Here is a 19,200-nt window from a genome sequence, read left to right as displayed (position 1 = left end):
TGAGGGGGAAGAAAAAGAAAATGTTTCTCCTCAGTGGTATTGCCTCTGCTTTTCATATCTCTTGTGATTAATGGTGTTTAATTAATTTGTTGCATTCTCTTCCCTGAAAGATAATGAAATAAAATGAGTCCACTTTCTGCTCTGGTAGTGGGAGTATTAGGAGCATAACCTTGGGGTCGATTCATTTCACTGGGGTGACACAAAGTATGGGATCAGCCTGGCCAAGTTAGTAAAAAAACCTTGGTCTTTACAATTGTGTGTTTCCCCATGAAATACAGGATTTTTTCACTGCAGTGTTTTTGTCTCTCATTTAGTATATCAGGTGATGCGACTTTCTTACCATTCTCAGTTCCTGATTTTCGTAGTAATTTTTTTTACGGTGATGTCTATACAACTGAAGGACTTTGGAGTGTAGGAAGCTTAGCATGGCTGGTGACACCAATTCTTGCTTGACAGTAGTATTTAACCAGCTCATGTTACTTTTCTGTTTTTCCTTTTTTCCCCTCTAAGCTCTTGTAAAAATGGGATGCTTTTCCAAGTCCTCCCTGGCTCCATTGAAATGGTGACTTCTTAAGTCTTAAAATTTAGAGTGATCAGGAAAACAAAGGAACCCAAGACTAGTTTAAAAAAACCAAAGCTCTTAAAACTTACGGTACCCTTCACTTGACAGACAACTAAGTACTGTTTTATTTAAAATGATTTTTGGTCAAAAGCAGTTGCTGGACTGGCTGTGGTGACAGTGATGCAGGCCCTTACGCTGCCACTTTCTGCCCTTCAGGTGCAGAGCCATGAAGGGCAGCTAGCACAGGTGTAGGTGTCTGTCGGTAGGTGAGATGAACCTGCCAGTTGGCAAGAACTTCACCTGCTAAAGTTGCTCTTCAGGTTATGGTTTCTGGGCTGCGAATGTGAACCATTGCCAAGCCACAATTAAGAGGGTTGTTTGCCCATGTTGGTCTGCAGAATGAAATGTCACTGGGTTGCTGCATGCAGATGGCAAGTCCTGCAGGCTGCTGCAGTCATCTCAGTAGGAGACTGGAAAGTACAAATTACCTTTGGAAATCAAGCTACTTCTAGATTTTGGACTTAAGTATGTAGTAGATTTGCAGACTAATGTTCCCCTGGAATACTGCATGAAATTATTTCCCAACCAACCCCTTCTCCAAAGGAGAGAAGCAAGTATATTTCTGTCTAAGCAAGGACAGGAGAATAATCAGAGCATTTGTGTGTCCTGTCAAAAATATGAGGGCTGTTCAAACAAGGAGAGAAATGACAAGGCCTAGGAGGCTGATGGAATATGACCGGGTATGTATTGGGTGGGTCTCTGGACCCATGTACCATTTCCTAAGGTTAATGGTGGCTTTTGCTGAGCTTTACCATGTGTTGGGAAGCTTGAAAAGCTGGGATGGAGAGTTTTCAGTGGAAATTCTCCAGGAACGGTACAGAGATAAATTTTATTCTCCTCATTCCTTCTGAAGGCATCAAGAGCATGAGTATGCTTCAGTGATTTTCTCTGGATTTCAGATTGTTACTGAAGGATTTGTAGCTGCTGAATCTGGTAGCGAAGCTGTTTTAGGCTGGTCAGTGCCTGATGGGAGTGTTGTATTGACAGATTTTGGGATTTCTCCCTTTTCTCAATCTTTTACCTTCAATATGCTGAGAGATGATTATTAGTAATAATGCCAGCCTGCACTTTTAAGGAAGGGCAGGCCAGGAGAAAAGACATTAAAAATTATTAATTGAAACACTTGTGGTCAATTGATCAATTTTAGAGAGTGTACTTTCTTATTAAAATAGACACTTGTCACCCACATTTGTAGGATGTCAGCCAAATAGGCTCCTTAAATTGATTAATAGCATCACTGGTGGCATGTAGTGCCCCTCGTTCAGAGCCTGATTATGTAACTACACAGTCACATAGATAGATACAATGCTGTAGATACCATGCTTTTTTCTTGAAAAAGCATTTTATTGATACATTTCTAATGGAAAGCAAAAGAAGGGGCCCTAGTTTTCAAAAGTGCAGTGTTGGAAGTTGTTGGGGGTTGTGCAAAGGCAGGAATAGGAGCTGAACATTATTATCCACTATGTAGAGCAGGATGCATTCAGCTTATGACTTTTTTTTGGAAGCATAACTCTGAACCTGGAAGTTGGGTTTCTTCAGTGTGTACCACAACTTGGAATAGCATTTGCTTGGTTTTCTTTGCTCTTTTTTTCCCAACTTTAGGGTAAATTGTGGAAGCCTGTCCTCTCTTAGGTGCTGTGGCTATAGCTGGAGAGGTCAAGGCCACCTCATAACTATTGCCACCTCTGTTTTAGAGGATCAGAATAGATTTGTTTAAGCAGTTTGGGTTTTTGCTAAGTTATGTTGCACTGATTGATGCAGTGAGGTAGAACTTGCATATGTGGGCACTTCTAAAGTGACTATATCCAGCTTGGTGTTTGGTGGAACGAGGCATTGGCTCTTGCTGCCTATGCCAGCCTCAGCAACATGAACGCTGATTTTACAACCACCTTCTGGTGATGTATAAACCTGCAGCTTGTTTAGCTTTTTTCTGCTGCTTGTGGGAACTAGTTTGTTCCCTCTTTTAAAGGAACCTTAATGGACACAACTTATCTGTTTCTGCTTATTCTTTAAGTGGCTTTGCTGTGAACATTGGCTCACAGTGCTTGAAACTGTGGTGAAGGGAGAACTGCATGGTATTTTGTCCACAGAGGGATGGTGGTTAGTGCTGTTCTCTAACTTTTTTACAACATCTTGTGCAGTGTAAAAAGGGAAGACATGCCAGTGTTTATATAAGCTACTACATACAGTGTTACATTTTTTTATTCCTGCTCTGATTTTTCCATTGTCCTGGTGTTCCCTCTGAAGTCAACTGTGAGGATACACTTTAAAAATTTTTGAGCCACATAAGGGTAGTATTTTCCATCTGAGGCAGCATTACTCTGTTTCAGAAATTCATGTGTTTCAGACTTTATTGTGGGCTAAACCACTGATAGCTCTTCTCACTACAGCTGGCTTGACCAAAGAGCAGATTTTGACACAGGTGTGCAGTGAATTTGTCCTCCTTCCTTTGGACTTGTAGCATGAGGCCTTCGGTGTTCATCCACTTTCCCTCAGATCAGGTAATCAGGAGGTTGCCATCACACTGAGAAACAACAGAGACATGGTCCACACAGAAATTGTATTCCTAAATAAACTGATTCTTAAGATCTGGTTATTTCATTTATAAGTGCCTACAAGTGTGAGGATTACTTGTTCTTCTGGTGGTCTCTGGGATTCAGCAGCATCCTAGCAGAAGATAAAATTCTCGTTTCATTTTTGAATGGGTTAGAATTTAAAAGATTATATTACAAGTTTGAGAATAGAGAATAAGTACTGCTGCCTGTACCTCAGGTAAAGCTGGCTCAATCCCAGACTGAGCATAAACCTAGTTTGAGTAAAAACATTAAACCAGAAGTGGGAGAGTGGGTGATAGTATCTGGTAAGGCTAATCTGTATTATCAGGGCAAAATAAGAGTAGGAAACCCATAAAGTTAGGACCTTTCCTGTGCAACATTTATAGTGTCAGTCTAGTCTCAATGGAACTCTCTTGCTTTAGGGGTTGGTCTTTATCCATTCCCCTGCTGTGGAGATACAGAAGAACTACTGGCAAGTCTCTTCCCTCTTACCCTACTTGAAGCACAAGCAGTTTTCCTGTGGTTTACCTTCCTTTTCATTTAAAATTTGACTTCATTTTTAATACAGCTAATCACATTTGTTTCATCTGAAGTCCAAACAAAAATGTAGAAACAGAACGTACATAATCCCAATCTGAAATTAGGAATAACAAGTTTTAAATATTTAAATATTATTTTAGATTCTCATAAGCCCTTACGAGTCCAGATCTTGAATAATCCATATATGGAGAGTAATAGATACTGTTTTGCTGAAGAAAGGGGAAAAATAAAGTCTGAAGGAGAAAAGATGACTTTTTAAAATTAATTGCAGTTCTTTGTGAATTCAGAAATGTAGTTAGGCTTTTCAGCCAAGCTTTAAAATGTGTATTGTTTTGAATGATATGTTAGAAAGTATGCTTTCTGTACATTCTTTCAGACAATTACAAAAAAAAAAAAGTCGCCAAAAAATTTGTGACTGAATATGGGCATGTTTTTATATTAACACATACATATGGGGCTTGTGTGTATGTGTGCATGCATATATGTATATATAAAAATAAAAGCTATAATTTTTGTAGCAAGAAAAGGCTCATCAAGTCCTTTGCCATTGTGCACATGCTGGTAAATAAAATTTTAAGTCTAACCGAGTTTGAACTGTGTGTGAGGATAAGGTGGTGAACTGACACACCTCGTGCTGCACTGTAACATGAGCATTTCTGTATGTCAGAGAAGCTGCCCAAAGTGATGGGTGACCGTGTTTATCATTATTTGTTTCATTTGGATCTGATGAAAAACAACGTCATTCTGTTAAAGCTAGAATTGTGAAGGGAGTATCAGGGCTTCAGAGCTATCAATTCAAACAACTGAGTGGTGAAGTTTACTACTTTTAGAATAAGAAGTCAAGGAGGGTGTAGTATTTGGCTGTGTTTTGCTCTGCCCCCTGCAATTTATTGCACTGTTCTAGGTTGACCACTGATTATTACCTAAATCCAGTCATTTGAAGACTCCACTACTTCTCCAGAGTTTAACTAAGTCCTTTTCTACCTTTACAATATTATCAGTGTGCACATACACTTTCTAATTTCATTTTTGTACATTGATGCAGTAGCAAGGCTTTTAAAGTGTTACTGAAAGACATAATCTTTCTCTGAAACTTTATCTAATAGTTGTCAAACCAGGTACTTAAGTTCTAGGGAGAACAAATTGTTCTTGAAATTCATCTTGAAGACTCAGAAGGTCTGGGACTTATCCTTGAAGCTGTGCAGTTCAGAATAATTCATTAATGTCAAATAAAAGACTCTGTAAAGAATAATGTTTATTCCTCTAAGCCTCTACTGAAGGACTGTGTAAGCACTTCTCAAAAGTTTAGTCTTGGAATAAACCTTTTAAAGTGAGGAGCAGAATGAACGTGGCGCGAAGGTTGTGTGTTTGGTTGATTAATTGTTCATCCACGTTTGGCCAAGTGTATGCTTTTTTCTGTGGAAACCTGTTGTCAGAGTAGAGGGTTTGGGGAAAAGTACCTCAGGCATCAGAAAAACAGCACAGCTATATGGTCAGATAGCCAAGGATGTATTTACTTGCACTGCTATGATTGTAATGGCATTGAGATCATTCTGGTTTGGCATGAATGTATTGAAAGCATTGCCCCATAAAGGCTCAGCGAAAATTTGGGTAGATGTTCAGGAGGAGCTGCATCACCCCCATCCCAGACTGCAGTCTCCTCATCTTAGGTGCCCTAGGGACCAAGGCAGGTGGCAGAGCTGCTGCTTCTTACTTTGAATCCTAATGTGCTTTAGTACATGTGTGTGCCTCTTCTCTGTGCTAGATGTCATTCTTTGTGGGAGTCTGGATAAATATTTCAGTCTGTAGGAGTTCAAGAGAGCTAGGTATCACCTAGCAACAAGCATCCCACTCTCTGCCTCCTGCTTCTCTTTACTTTTATTAAAGTATCTGTGAAAACCAGAAGTTGAAGCATTAAGGTAATTTTCAGAAATATTTTGCACAACTTTAGGTATTTTCGTTATGATGTTACAGCAGAGCAACACAGATGTTGGCGTAGGGGCTGGCAGCCTAAAGTAAATAACTGTGCCTTGTTTGAACAGCAGTCACAATCAAAGATTAGCAAAAACTTTAGCTGGAGACAGAATAACCCTTATGATCGCAGTTGTTAGGGTGATTAGCAAGTGATCCTTTGGTCTTGTGAGGTCTGCGTTTACCTAAACTGGATGAATTTTAGGCTGTATTGGTTTGTCTTGCAGCTTGTAGTGACTGCTGGTGGGACAGTGCCTTATGTTGGGACTTAAAATGAATTTTTTTTGCAGATAACTTTGTGGCAAAGTGTACTGGCTAGTTTCAGTTACAGTGGTACAGCACTCAGTTTACAAAGATCCTGGGGACCCAAGTCAGGAAAGGCAGACACTTGAAGTGCGGTTGAGGAAGACTTCGGGATATTATGCTCTGTACAGTGCTGAACTGTATGCCAGCATCTCCTGTCCCTTACAAGTTTTAAATGTCAAGGACTGTTGTGGATCTGTAGCTTGTAGTTAGTGTATATTTTATCTGTAGCTTCTGGAAAATGTCCGCTTTATGGGGCTTACGAGTTTCCCTGTAAGAGTCAGAAACTTATGAAAAAACGACAAGTATGTGGCTACTATTATTATAAGGGTGGCTATTCTTAACACTGGGTTGTGGATAACCTGTGTTCCTTCATCTCTGAATGGTGCTGAAACTGAGCTTTCAGTGATCCTGCCTTACCTGATGGCCAGGGTAAGGTCTTGATGAGTTTGGGAGAAGTCATGCTGTTTTTGGGAAATCTGGTGTGATTCAGGGCCTTTGAAAGGGGTTGCAGAAGTCAAAATACAGATCTAAGAGCTTTCAAGAAGAAAAGTGCATACTTTAAAAATAAAGTAGATGGTGTAAGAATGTGACTAGTACAGTTATGCCCAAATAAGGAATTTTTTTTGGAGAGGGAAAAGTTACTGAATACTAATTCAGCAAATGACTTAACTTTGCAAATGAGTTGGTCTTTTCCAAATGTATTTTCCCATACCTACCTGAATTAGAAAAGGGTAAAAGTAGCACAAGGAGTAATTTGTTACTGTATTAATATGGATTTCCTTTAAAATTATCATTATGTAAAAGATAGTAAAAGTGATACTAGTGTGGACTTGTTTTTTAAATGAACTAATGTGGGTTTATATGTTCAAAAGTGTTCTATTTGTAGAGATATGAGTACCTCTACACCCATAGGGACTTCTGTTTTTCCTGAAATATGCTCAGCATGATTGTTCTGAAACTTCCCATGCTCCTTAATGTGGTCCAGGAGTCTTGGTCAGCTTCACCAGTGGGTGGCCATGCTGGTCAGGGTGGGATGACCAGGACATTTAATCTGATCAAGACAGGTTTTTAAAATAGTCTAGGTGTAACCAAATTTATTTGATTTTCTCTTGGTGTAGAAAAAGAAATCTAATGTTTGGTGGCATTCATAAGCTTTATGAACTGCTGGGGTCTGAAAATGCTATTTTAAGGTGATAGTTAGGCTTTGGGTAGAAGAGGACATAATTCTGTGTTTGCTACTTAAATTTCATTCTTTTGGTTGAAAATGGTGGTTTGTGCTTTGCTCTGTTATTACTTAAAGAGCCTTTTTGCCTTTAAGGTTTCAAATTGTAAATATTTTGAAGTTGTCTCGTTGGGTAGATTTTCTTCTGCTATAAAACCTGCTTGATGCAAATGGAAGATGTTTCTACTTGGACTTCAATGTCTGATTTCCTATTCTTGGTAGTAGAAACTAACATTTCACTATAAGAGACTGAAAACCAAAGTCCAAAGCGAGTTTTGTGGTGGTGACACATCTGGCAGAATGGATGGCCCCTTTTTTCATATGCATTTCAAAGTCCTTTCATATGAAGTCAAAGCTTTTCAGCACTTTCGAAAATCAGGCCAAAGATTTGCAAAGTTACTAGTTAAATATCATTTTCAGAGGAATGGTTTGCTCTTAATCTTCTCAAAAGCAGCCTAAAATAGAAACCCTTCTGTAGAGGAGAGCACCCCAGCGGTGCAAGGATGTGGGCAATTTAGTGCAGACCCGAAGAAAATTAATAAGCAAATCCAGTTACTTGTCATTGCTAAAGAAGTAGCTTTTCCATTAGGAGGACTGTTGGACATGATTTAATAATGCAAAGCAGCTGCAGCTGTGGCTGGTTGGATAGTGGTTTGTTAGTTCTGAAACACAGACCCGTGTTTGCTGTGTCACCATAGCCACTGTAACATAATAGGACTCCAGCGTTGGTGTGTAACTTGAAGCTGAGTTGTGTTGTAGGACCATGTGTGTCTGTGTGCATGTAGAGAAGAGTAATGATGAGAAAACCTGGAGAACTGGAAACAATTACAGGTTAAACTGTCTTCCTCTCATGGAGATTCCATGAAGCTTTTGGATACATTGCATTTAATTTAAAAAATCTGAATAACTAAGTCATTTCCTGTTCAGGTTAGATGACCACATGATGTAAGTCCAGGATATGGAAACTGGGGTCCAGTTGTCCCATTTTTGGACAGAGCACAGAGAAAAGAGGAGCTGGAAACTCAGAGGTGGTTCTTCAAGTGTGCAGTTTTAAAAGGAAAAAAAAAAAAAAAATGGAATCAGCTACATGAGATTTTGAAGTAATTCAAATAATGCCAAGGGAGGTTAAATAACAAAAGGGAAAGAGAGTCTACAAGATGCACAAGAGAAGACAAGTGGTCTACAACATGCTTACAGGCTATGGTATTTAGTTACATTTAGTTAGGTCAGTGTTTGTGGTGATTTTACAGCTTTTTATAATTCATACAAATATTTGAAACTTACTTTCTTCTATTAAATGTAATATTTTCTTAGAAATAAAATTTAAGTGCATGATGTTTAATCAGTATCATAGTAGCACACTATATGAATGGACTATTTTTATGTTCTTAAGGGAGCTTCTTGTCATCTTTTCGCTGTAAAAGTTTGTGTAGTATTTGGAAACCTGTCATGTTGTCATATACACAGCAGTATTGAAATACTTGAATATGGTTTCAAATCAGGCAGGTGATGCTTTACTGCTATTTGAAGGATGACTTTATTTTGAATGGTAGAAAAATAACAGCAGATTGTTTATAATAACTCTGACAGCAGATTTAGATTCTTGACTTCACACCATTTCCATTATTGAGAGACATATGTAAGTAGCATTTGCTCCCAGATACATGCACATATTCTAGCAAGGGGTTTAAGGCATCCTGTCTGTTATTTAAGTTCTGGACATCTGAAGATTTTTTTTTTCCCCCAAGGCTTTTTTAAAAAGTTGGACTACTGGGATTGTTTATTTTCTTAAACCTGAAGGAGCCTCGCAAAACATAATATAATATTTAAATCTCTATATGCTTTTTACTTTTATAGATTAACACAGAATCATAGAATGTTTTGAGTTGGAAGGGGCTTTCTGATCATCTAGTTCCAACTTCTCTGCCATGGACAGGGATGCCACCGAGTAGGTCAGGTTGCTCAAAACCTCATCCAACCTGGCCTTGAACACTTTTAGGGGTGAAGCATCCACAACTTCTCTGGGCAGCCCGTGCCAGTGCCTTCCCACCCTCACAGTAAAGCACTTCTTCCTAACATCTAATCTACATCTCATTTAGTTTGAAACCTTGTCCTATGGTATGTGCCCACGTAAAAATTCCTATTCCAGCTCTCTTGTAGCCCCTTTAGGTACTGGAAGGTGCTGTAAGGTCTCCCCAGAGCCTTCTCTTTTCCAGGCTGAACAATCCCAACTCTTTGAGCCCCTCTTCACAGGAGAGATGCTCCAGCCCTCTGTTCTTCTTTGTGGCCCTCAGAATCAAACAAATCATGTATCTGTAGGAAACCTTGAAAGAAATACATACTCAGATTTTGTAGTGGTCTTGGACAGTTTTTTATGTGTAACTGTTGAGATCGTGCATAGTATTTCGGGGAAATACAGTTTGAAATACTGGTAAAGAATGTTCGCCATCTGTAGCTGCTGAAAGGTTTACCTGTACAAATGCAGGGTACTGGTGCATAATGGGCTCAGAAGACTCATTAAAGCAGTTGGGACTTAGTGAACTGAAATAGCAGCTCAGAAGTTAAAAACACAGATTTGACTAAAATCATTAGTTAAGAGGAAACATAAGGCTTTCTCCAATATACTTTTTTGTCTTATTTATCCATTTTTGTTTGAAGTGATTATAAAACTTACTGTTCTTCTGACCTCTGTTTTACTATGGAACAGATGTCTGTGGTTAGATTTTATTGTATTTACATACACAACATATTTGAGAAATTATTAAAGTTCTCAGAAAATACACAAATTAAATGATTTAATATTTTCTTTTTAGGATTGAAGTGGATCTACAGACGAATGGATGACTGAATATTCATATGAAGAGGAAAGCCATAAAAGTTGGTTGACATTTTTACAGCCATATGCATTATATGTATTAATGCCGTTATCAAAAATTTATTTTGTGTTATAAACCAGAATAATTTAAATAACTGGCCTGAGCTTTGTATGCTGTATTGTCTTAGAGGCAGGGGAATACTGTAGCTTAACAGCTGTAGCTTAATGCAACATTTTATGACAATACCTGGGTGTTCAGCAGAAAACTCAGTAGTATGTTAAGGAAATAGGTAATTCCTTTGAGTCCAGGTGTTTGAATGGGCTCACACCTAGTGGTGTTCATCATTCTTCCATGCGAGGATGAAGGGAGCATTAGAGGGGTGTTGTCTTCCATTAGAGCTACTGGCTATGGCACTTAATATGTTGTGGAGTGGCACTCAGATGCCACATTGACAGGTGCTGTTTAAGAAGTCAAACAGGAGATGATCTTTGAAAGTTATCTTGGTGCTTTGTTTTGTTGTGATAGAGGGAAGGTTGTTTTACACAGTTTATTTCTTGTGATAGTTAAAAAAGGAGAAGCTATTGGTGCACCTCTGTGACTGGCTACTGCTTTAATTCACCAAGCCTTGACCTCTGCCAGTCTGAGTTATTGGTGACTCTGAAGGATAAGCTTTTTCTGGGATGTTACAATGACCAAATCCTACCAAGCCTGTTCAAATGCAGCTGATGCTGCTTGTGGGTTTACACCAGAGCAAGTGAATTATATTGACAAATGTAGGGTGTGGTACAGTGGGATGCAGGGCACGATCTGGGGGATGCTGCACAGCAGCTTGGCTAAATAAAGCATTCTGAAAACTCTAATATTAATCAAGGAGGAACGTGTTATTGTGGAAAGCTTGTTTCCTTGAGAGATTCTGTCAACCCCTGAATGCCAGTCAGGGGTGGAAACAATCAAATAACCAGCAAAAACTGCAGGGTTTTTTTTTTTTTTTTAATCAAAAGCACAGTATTAGTTCAGTACAAGAAATGTAAGTGTACTGTTCTGTTAACTTAGGAAAGTAGTTCAAGAGGACAGAGTCTTATTTTTCTCAGTGATAATTTGGTTTTATCAATCTTTTAGTAGTTCAGAAGTTTTACAGTTTATGGACTACTGACCCGGGTACAGAAGAGTGTAATTCTTTCTTGGGTAAACATCTTTAGTGTTCACAACAGGTAGTGGACATGCTGACTCCAGCTACCTCCAAATTCACAAGCAGCATGAGATCTGAGGGAATCATCTGTGTCCTTGAATTTTGTCTCCTGAAATAACAGCCATCAAAACAATCTCCAGAAGCATCCATAGAACATCTGCTTTATATACTGCAGGTCCCAGAAAACACCTCCAGCCTCCCAGAGCCAAATTTAAACCCCAGTAGAGACAAAGTGGTATTAGTAGCTGTGCAGTAATGTACACAACTTTTTCCATGGGGTCAGGGGCCCATGTGCCCACATGAGGCAGCAGTTGTTGCCTGCTGAAACCAGAGCACAAAATCTTGAGTAATTTCCCTCTGGTTTGATTGCTGACAAGTCAGCGGCTGCTGCCCATACCGATGTCTGATAGCTCGGTTTGGGCCAGTGTCGTGCCAGAGCAAACGCTTCTCTGCTCAGATCTCTTGGCTATGAATAGCAGAGTAAAAAACTGATACTGTCCAAACCTTGGAAGTGCAGTAATAAAATCCTGTGTGTACAAACTCAGGGAGGCACTTCACTGACAGAAAGTGTGAGAGGGTAAAAATACCAAACTAATCATCTGTAAGCCATCTCTGGATGTCATTATGTTACAGTGGACTACTCTGTGTGGTAATGTTTTGTGTTGGATTGAGGAGTAACTGGGACAGGCTATGTCTTAGGTATTTGGTTTGGGAAGTGAGACCAGGGCAGAAAAAGTTAAGGATATATTTCTTGAGAGGGGCTGTCAAACCCAAAGTCTGTGCAGAGGAGGGACGGCTTCCAGATCAAGCAAAAGCAAAAGACTCTTGAAAGAATTAGATCTTTTTGCAGGTTTCTCGGGAAAGACTGTAATTGCATGAGAGCTACATCTCTGTTAGCTCTGTATCTCTGTTCCTCTCTCTGCTTTTGCTTTCCTGGTTCAACACAGAGTGGTGGAATAAGGAAGGAAGAACTGGAGAACAGGGCGACCTCTTTCTTGTCAAGTCATAGTTCTACTCTCTCATGCCCTTCTGATGACATCAGTAATTGTGGGGAAGCTGCTTAAAATATGTGCAGATAAGGAAGAGGGTACTGAGTTATTTGTTCACATGTTTTCTGTTTGGCAGCCTTTGCAAATGTAGGACTCTGAATCCAGCTGTTAATCTTTTATATTAGGAAAGTACCGTGATTAAATCATATCACTGAATAAGAAAAAAAAATGTGGTTACATTGGAGGAATTCAAAGTTCGAGGCTAAAACTTCCTTTTCTGGGAAGAAATGATTCCAGAAAGCTTAAGCAATAGAGGTGGAGAAGGCTTCTCTGTGGTCATTGTTAAGATCAGTTGATAAAGTTCTGGCTCCCATAGGGAAGAGATTGGATTTCAGCCAGCACCCTGCCTTAGCTTTTTGTTTTATTGCTCCTCTGCTAATCTAGTTTTGAAAGATTTTCATTGCTAGCATGAAAATGTTGGTGTATTGTTGGCAGTGTAAACGACTTGTGTTGCATTGTCTCTATGTTATATTGGTATATTTAAGGTCTTCCTTGGTCTGCCTCAAAATATATATAAACACGGTGTTGCATAAATGACATCTAAGCATATATGCAACTAATGAAGGAAAAAGGAACATAATTCTTTCTGTCTCGTAAAATGAGGTTAGATGAATATCTAGCAGAAAAAAGAAATACGCAATAGTAAACCTGACAGCAAATGTGTATATCGAATGCATGCAGCTTATGGTGCTTCTGCATTTTCCATAATACTGACAGCTGCATCCAGAAGTTTCTTTGTTGAATCAGATATTTAAAGTTTATGTTTTTCAGTGTACAGTGGCTGAATGGGGGGTGTATGGGGGTGAGACTTGGGTAAGAGCTGGCAAGGAAATGGGTAACTGACAGAGGAAAACTGTAGCTCAAAAGGCCTGAACAAAATAAAGTCAAGACTTCAAAACCAAGTAAACAGGACTAAAAGAAGGTCAGAGAGCAAAACTGAGGGGGACTAATTGTTTGTGCCGGTTTGGACAAATTTGGAGGAAAATATCCTCTGATGGAAGGCAGGTTACAACCAGCCCTCCCCCACCAGGTTCGGGAAAAAAGAAATTTTCCTCAGAGGAAAGTGAAAGAGATAAAAAACTATTTATTTAACAAACACACAGGAAAAGGGTAATAATGCTAAATAATAAAACCTCTCACTGTGGAGAGAAACCTGGGAAGATTTCAGAGTCCTTCTGTAGGTGTGGTCTCTCTCCTCCTCCTCGGAGCTGGGTTGATGTCGGCCCGCCTCTGGGGCATTGGTGGAAAATTCTCCCAATGTGTTCTGGTGTTGAAGCAGTCCAGAAGAGAAGAAGGGAAAAACTGATTGCAGGAAAACAAAGTTCAACTCTCCAACTCCCCCTGGAGAAAAGGAGCTGAAAGCTGGTTGAAAAGCAAGCAGGGTGCTTCCTCCGCTCTTGCTGCTGCAGAAGCAGAGGAGTGCGTGTCTATGTCCTTGAACAACTGCTTTGAAGAGTTTGCTCGGTTTTTTTCCTCTTCTCCCTCTCAGGCTCAGTTTAAAGGCACAGAAAAGGCACAAGACTAATTTCTGGGCATAGAGCAGTGATAGGGGATACACATCATAAAGTTACCCGAAGACAAGGGGGAAAGAGGTTCAGATTGGAAAAGCACAGATCTGGGTTGTACTTAACAAGTGGTCATGGGTGCAATCACACCACTCACACTGTGGTTTCATGAACAGCTTCTAGAAACAACACTGGGCAATTCAGTTAACCAGGTTTAATGATGTCGTAAGTTATTTAATGCTGAAAAAGTGATGAACAACACTGAGTTTAGTGGTGTAAGGATGACTCCTAATTTTCTGTGTGTCATGTCTTTAAAAAAAAGAACCAAACCAACCAAGAGCAAACTTCAGCTCAGCTGTTTAGAGAGAGGGACTCAAGGGGATGTTTCTTGAACTGTTGAAAGTCCACTCCATTTCAGAAGTCTCCCAGCCTCTGATGTGCCCTTGCCTCACCTCCTCTGGCTCCTGTGCGGAGCAGGGCATGGGAGGGTGCAGAACCCCCAAAGTGCGAGTTGTGTGCCTGGGGCTCTACCCCCACACTCCACTGCAGGATGGGCAAGCCCCTGGGTCATCTCATCTGACTCAGGATCTGCCCTGGTTTTGTGTGGAGTTTGGATTCATTGGACTTTATCTTTTTACATTTTCATTGTTTTAATGTCTGGTCATGATAAAAAAAGATTTTTTTTTAATGTATTTGAGAAGGAAGTTTCAAGGATCTTCTATGGTTTTATTTGCATAGTCAGTGTAGTCGTAGCAGTGTGATGATATGTTTGGTTTTTTCTTGTCAGCTGTCCCCTCTGTATTGCAAAAAAATGCAGTTTTTCTAGAAAGAAAGTGGCTGCTCTTAAGGTATCTTTCTCATCTGCCATCATTCAGTGGATTCTTGGAATATAATTATGACTAGAAACATCAACTTGGTAAAATATATTCATCTCAAGGGAATTACTTTGCACTGGCCATCAATCTATCTTTCTGTCGTGCTCTTCGGTTTAGATTACTCTCAGGGAAAGAGGCTGCCGTTTGATGTTTTGTCTTAATTCATTATGATTATAAATTTGTTGGATAAAATAATGTAACAAATGACTACTTAAAAATGACTGATGGTCCCATTCAGCAAGGCAGGGGCACTGTGAAGTTCTTTTGGTTTCATCTGTTGTCTAGCATTTATCAAGATGGGTCCCTTAACAGTTGATTGGTGGTTGATTTTTAATGAATATTTCACAATGTAAATAGATAGCAGGCAGTTGTCTGGAGCTCAGTCATATTCATAGGACAGATCTGCTTTTACTTGCTGTCACTGAAAAATGTCAAAGTTACGCTGAGACTGTAGAGTGGGAGGAAAGCTTTTCCCCAAATCTTATACTCAGGAACGGGAGGAGGCGCAGTGATTTTCTTTCTTTTCCTGTTCCTTACATCAGCAGCCACGTACTGTGCTGTCTTTTGCTCCTGCCTTTTCCCACTGGGTGCTGGAGGGCTGTGCATGGTGAGCCCTGTAGCCCCCCAGGTTTGCTCACTGTAGGCTCAGCCCTGCTGTGAGTGGGGTGAGGTGAATTTGGAGCTGATGCCCGTGGCTGAAAAATTGCTGGGGTAATTTCCAACACTGGTATTTTCCAAGGAGAAAAAGGCATTTAAGATGGCTTGCAGCAAACCATTTCAGCTTTGTGAGTTTGCATATGAGCTCCTTCCTGTTCCCTTTGCCTTTGCAAAGTTATGGAATGACTTCTGGAAAGACCTTGGTGTTCTTATTAGGCTTTCCTTATGAACAGCAGTACAAAATTTGTTCTACACAGCTCATTTCTTCATTTCTGCCAGACAGATGCTTTCATAATCTAAATGGTTTCTTGTTTATGGATCCTGGGTCTTGGCTACATTCCATTCATTTCCTAACTATTTTGGTGACACACATACATGTAGATTATGGGCAAATCATATTTAGCAGTTGGCTTGTGATCTGACCTTGTTTAAATAAAATTGGGTTATGATTTTGAGGGTTTTGTTTTTGTATTTTGTTTCTGCCAATGTGGATCGGGAGTAAAACATCTATGGGGTATTCTAACCACTGCTTTTAAGTTTTATATATAAAAAATATACTGTATATTTCAGAAGTGTTATTTTACTAGTTGAAGATAGCTGTGGTCTTTTTTCACTCTCACCCTTCAGAAAGGCATAGAAAGCAGGCACAGGGTGAGTTAGACTTGCCCTGTCAAAGCCTGGTCTTCTGCAAAATCTCATGCTTTGCTCTAAAATCAATAGAGAGATCATCATATGTTATAAATAAGGTTGTACTCTCAAATAGCCAGAGAAAGGTTGCCCAAAAGTCTTTGTTCATAATTGGGAGAAAGGTCTTTGGCTCAGGAGTGGTGTGCAGGGTTTGTATCCAGTGTCTGCACAGACTTCTGCTCTGCTTGGAGCTGCTGTAGAATATTTCAGGTGCATTGGTTTTTGAATTAAAATCCTTTTTATTAAACAGTTTTTTGAAATAGGAAGAATGGAGGATTGCATAAAAGAGGATGGCAGCAATTTTCATGAGAGGTGATGTGTGGGGGAGTAAAGCAGCCCCCATTGTAGTGCAGTTCACAGGAGAGTAGTTTGTCTAGAATTGACAAAATGTGATAAAAATGTGGAATATTTAAAATGTTCTTTTCACAGTTCAAGTCATTAAATAAAATCACTAAATAGCATTGTAAAGCAAAGGTAGATCTTGCTGGTGTTGCCTGGATCACTTCTCCACAAAGAGATAGGTGGTGGTGAGGATGGTCTGTGGGTAGTAAATGGTGGATGTAGGTGAAAGCTGTTTAAGAGCTTGCTTCAGCACCTACTGACATAACTCAGTTCTGTAGAGTGCCTTTTAAACTACTTCTGAAAGTTAATGGTAACCCTTTATGATTTTGTTTAGTAAATGCGTTAACATCTATGATTTGTATTACTTACTGCTGTTGATTGTAAGACTTGGGGTGTGATAACTTCATCTGATTATTTAAGGTCATAGGGAGCTTTTAAATGCATCCTGTGATCACAATCCTCCTGTAAGTGTTGCTTTGTTTTTTAAAGTTTGAGGATTTTTTTTTGTCTGGTTGAGAGTTTTCTTTGTTTGGTTTTTAATTCATATTGGGAGTGAAAAAATCCAAAAAACTTCATCTTGAAAAGATCAGCAAGAGCTGAGAGCAGAGTTAGGAAAAACTAGACTGTGAGCATAAAGTAACAAATAGCTTTATAATGTGGGCAAAGACACCCTTGGTTCCCATTTCTGGTGTTGAAAATGTGTGGTGTGTGTTGGTGTTCCCCTGGTGGGAGGGAAAGGTGTGTTAAAAACAAGAGTTCCTGCATCTCAGGTGGAGCAGAAACGGATACCGCGGATACCTCTTGTCTCCAAAATTTGTCTTGTAGGCTATATATTAAGTAAAATGATGGAAACAGCCTAAAGATCAAGGTGAGAAATTTTCAGGTGAGCATTTCCTCAGTTCTGGCTATACTGAGAAGTGAGCCAAGAGTGTTACTGGTTTAGCTTAGATCAGGAAATGCTTCCGTGCATGTCCTGGCCCAGCAGGCTTTGTTTCACCTCATGGCATGGCCCAGGGCTGCACAAGCTAGGTGACTTGGCAGAAACCTGGTTTGGTGTTTCCAAACCACTGTCTGTTTCAAACCACTTTCTTCAGTTCCTCTTTCAGCCTTGGTATCTCTTCTGGGGACCAGTTCTAACTGATGGGACATAATCCACAGGGAACTAGATTGCAAATGCCTGGATTCATTCTCTTCAATTTCAGTCATTTTGCTGAAGGCTCCTGTCTTCCACTAGTCAGCAGAGAGCAAGTAAGCATCTCCAGAGGGCAGTTCTTCCCGTGGGATTTCTCTGTCCTCCCTAGCAGGACAGACATCTCTTCTGTCTGTGAGCTACAATGGTGCAGACACTGAATACACGAGGCTCCACTCTGCTGGACTCATTTTCCAGCCCTTGGGTTTCCAAAACACCGCTGAGCATCCCTGCTCTTGAAACCTGACTTCTCTGCTGCTGCATGTTCTCTTGGGAATGAAAGAGCAGTCACCACGTTCATTTCACCTTTTAATCCTAGTGCACTTAGTGAACAATTATACTAATTCTAATAATGACTAAATTTATACTACTCCAGAGAGGGAGCACAAGGCATTTAATTTCAAAACTGTTTGACAAGACCATTTTGACTTGTGTATTTTCAGAAGTATGACACAAGTTTCCAAAGTGCCTAATGGGGAGAAACATGTTTAAATTCATACTCTCAGGTTTTCAGTTTCCAAAAAACCAGAATAATCTTCATTTCTGTTGAGCATGATCAATCAAATAAAACAAGTTTATAGCAGATATACAGGACTTGCTACTTCAGCTTGTTTCATAATGACCTCTTTTTGGTCATTAGTTATAAGGATGTAAGTTTGCTTGGAAAAAAGGACATTTCTCTTGCATGGAGGTGTTAATTCTCAATATCATGTAGCATCACAACTCGCTGCATTTTAATCTTTTCTTTGCAATGAGAAGGGGAAAAATTGTCTCCATCACAGTGGTGCTGATTAAGATACATTGAATGAGATACTGAAATACTAATGTGTGTTCTTGTTTTCCTTTTCCTACATATCTGACAATAAGAATTTAGTGGTGGAAATAAATGTGTTTGGATTTTAGTATTTTTGACATGCTGTGGAGAGAATAATGTCAAACAATGGCAATTTGTCACTTCTCATATGATGGTGTAGGAGAATATGTTAGAATTCAGTAGCTAGCACGTAAGGAGAAGACAGTTAGTTTAATAGTGATATCCACTGCTAACAGACCTGAATAATGATTCCACTGGTTACGGTATTTCATGTACTCAAGGACACATGTCTAAAAGAGAAAATAAGCTCCCAGTATTAATCTAAATCTTGACTCCCTCTTGTGCTTCCCACGTGGTGATTCATTAAGTCTTTCTTGTGCAGAGGTTTGGTGATGAGTCAGGAAAGGGCAAGTTCTGCTTTGAGGCTGTCACCTTCTTTTGAACTTTGTTAGTTACTGAGTGTTTCTTGGTGTTCAGTTTGATAGCAGTCAGCTGCAGTTGTGATTGCAGTCAGCTGTGATGCACATGTGGGCATAGCTCAAGTGAAAACAAAAGCCTAGGCTTTCAAACATTATAGGTAAGCATGTGCTGAGTTTCCACCTTAATTTTTAAGTAATACAGAAGTATTTCAGTAGTTGTATTAGGAAAAAAAAAAAATGAACCAAAAAAACCCCAACCACTGAAGCCTAAACACATCATAAAAGGTGTCTTAAAAATAGTGAGCTACAAAACATTATTTTTCCTTGGCTTTATTTTTCCTTTTTGTTTTTTGTTTTTTTTTTTTTTTGGAGAGGATGGTACAACTCTCAAAACCCAAGTATTTGGAGTTCAGTCTTACTTTCATTTAAAATCATATGAGCT

General features: G+C 39.5%; 1 protein-coding gene across 6 annotated transcripts in view; it reads left to right on the top strand.

The window, feature by feature from the left end:
• Positions 1–19,200, top strand: part of KLF12 (Kruppel like factor 12) — a 236,053-nt gene that overhangs the window by 54,344 nt on the left and 162,509 nt on the right. For all 6 annotated transcript variants that reach the window (XM_032099956.1, XM_032099955.1, XM_032099950.1 and 3 more), the window contains one exon: positions 10,030–10,093. In XM_032099956.1, the coding sequence (XP_031955847.1) occupies positions 10,073–10,093 (21 nt within the window). In that variant the 5' untranslated portion in view covers positions 10,030–10,072. The remainder of the gene's footprint in view (positions 1–10,029; positions 10,094–19,200) is intronic.

Source organism: Corvus moneduloides, chromosome 2 (genome assembly GCF_009650955.1).
Source record: "Corvus moneduloides isolate bCorMon1 chromosome 2, bCorMon1.pri, whole genome shotgun sequence".
In the NCBI taxonomy this organism is placed as follows: Eukaryota; Metazoa; Chordata; class Aves; order Passeriformes; family Corvidae; genus Corvus; species Corvus moneduloides.
Note: the sequence above shows the minus strand (reverse complement) of the source record. Positions and strands in the feature narration are given on the sequence as shown.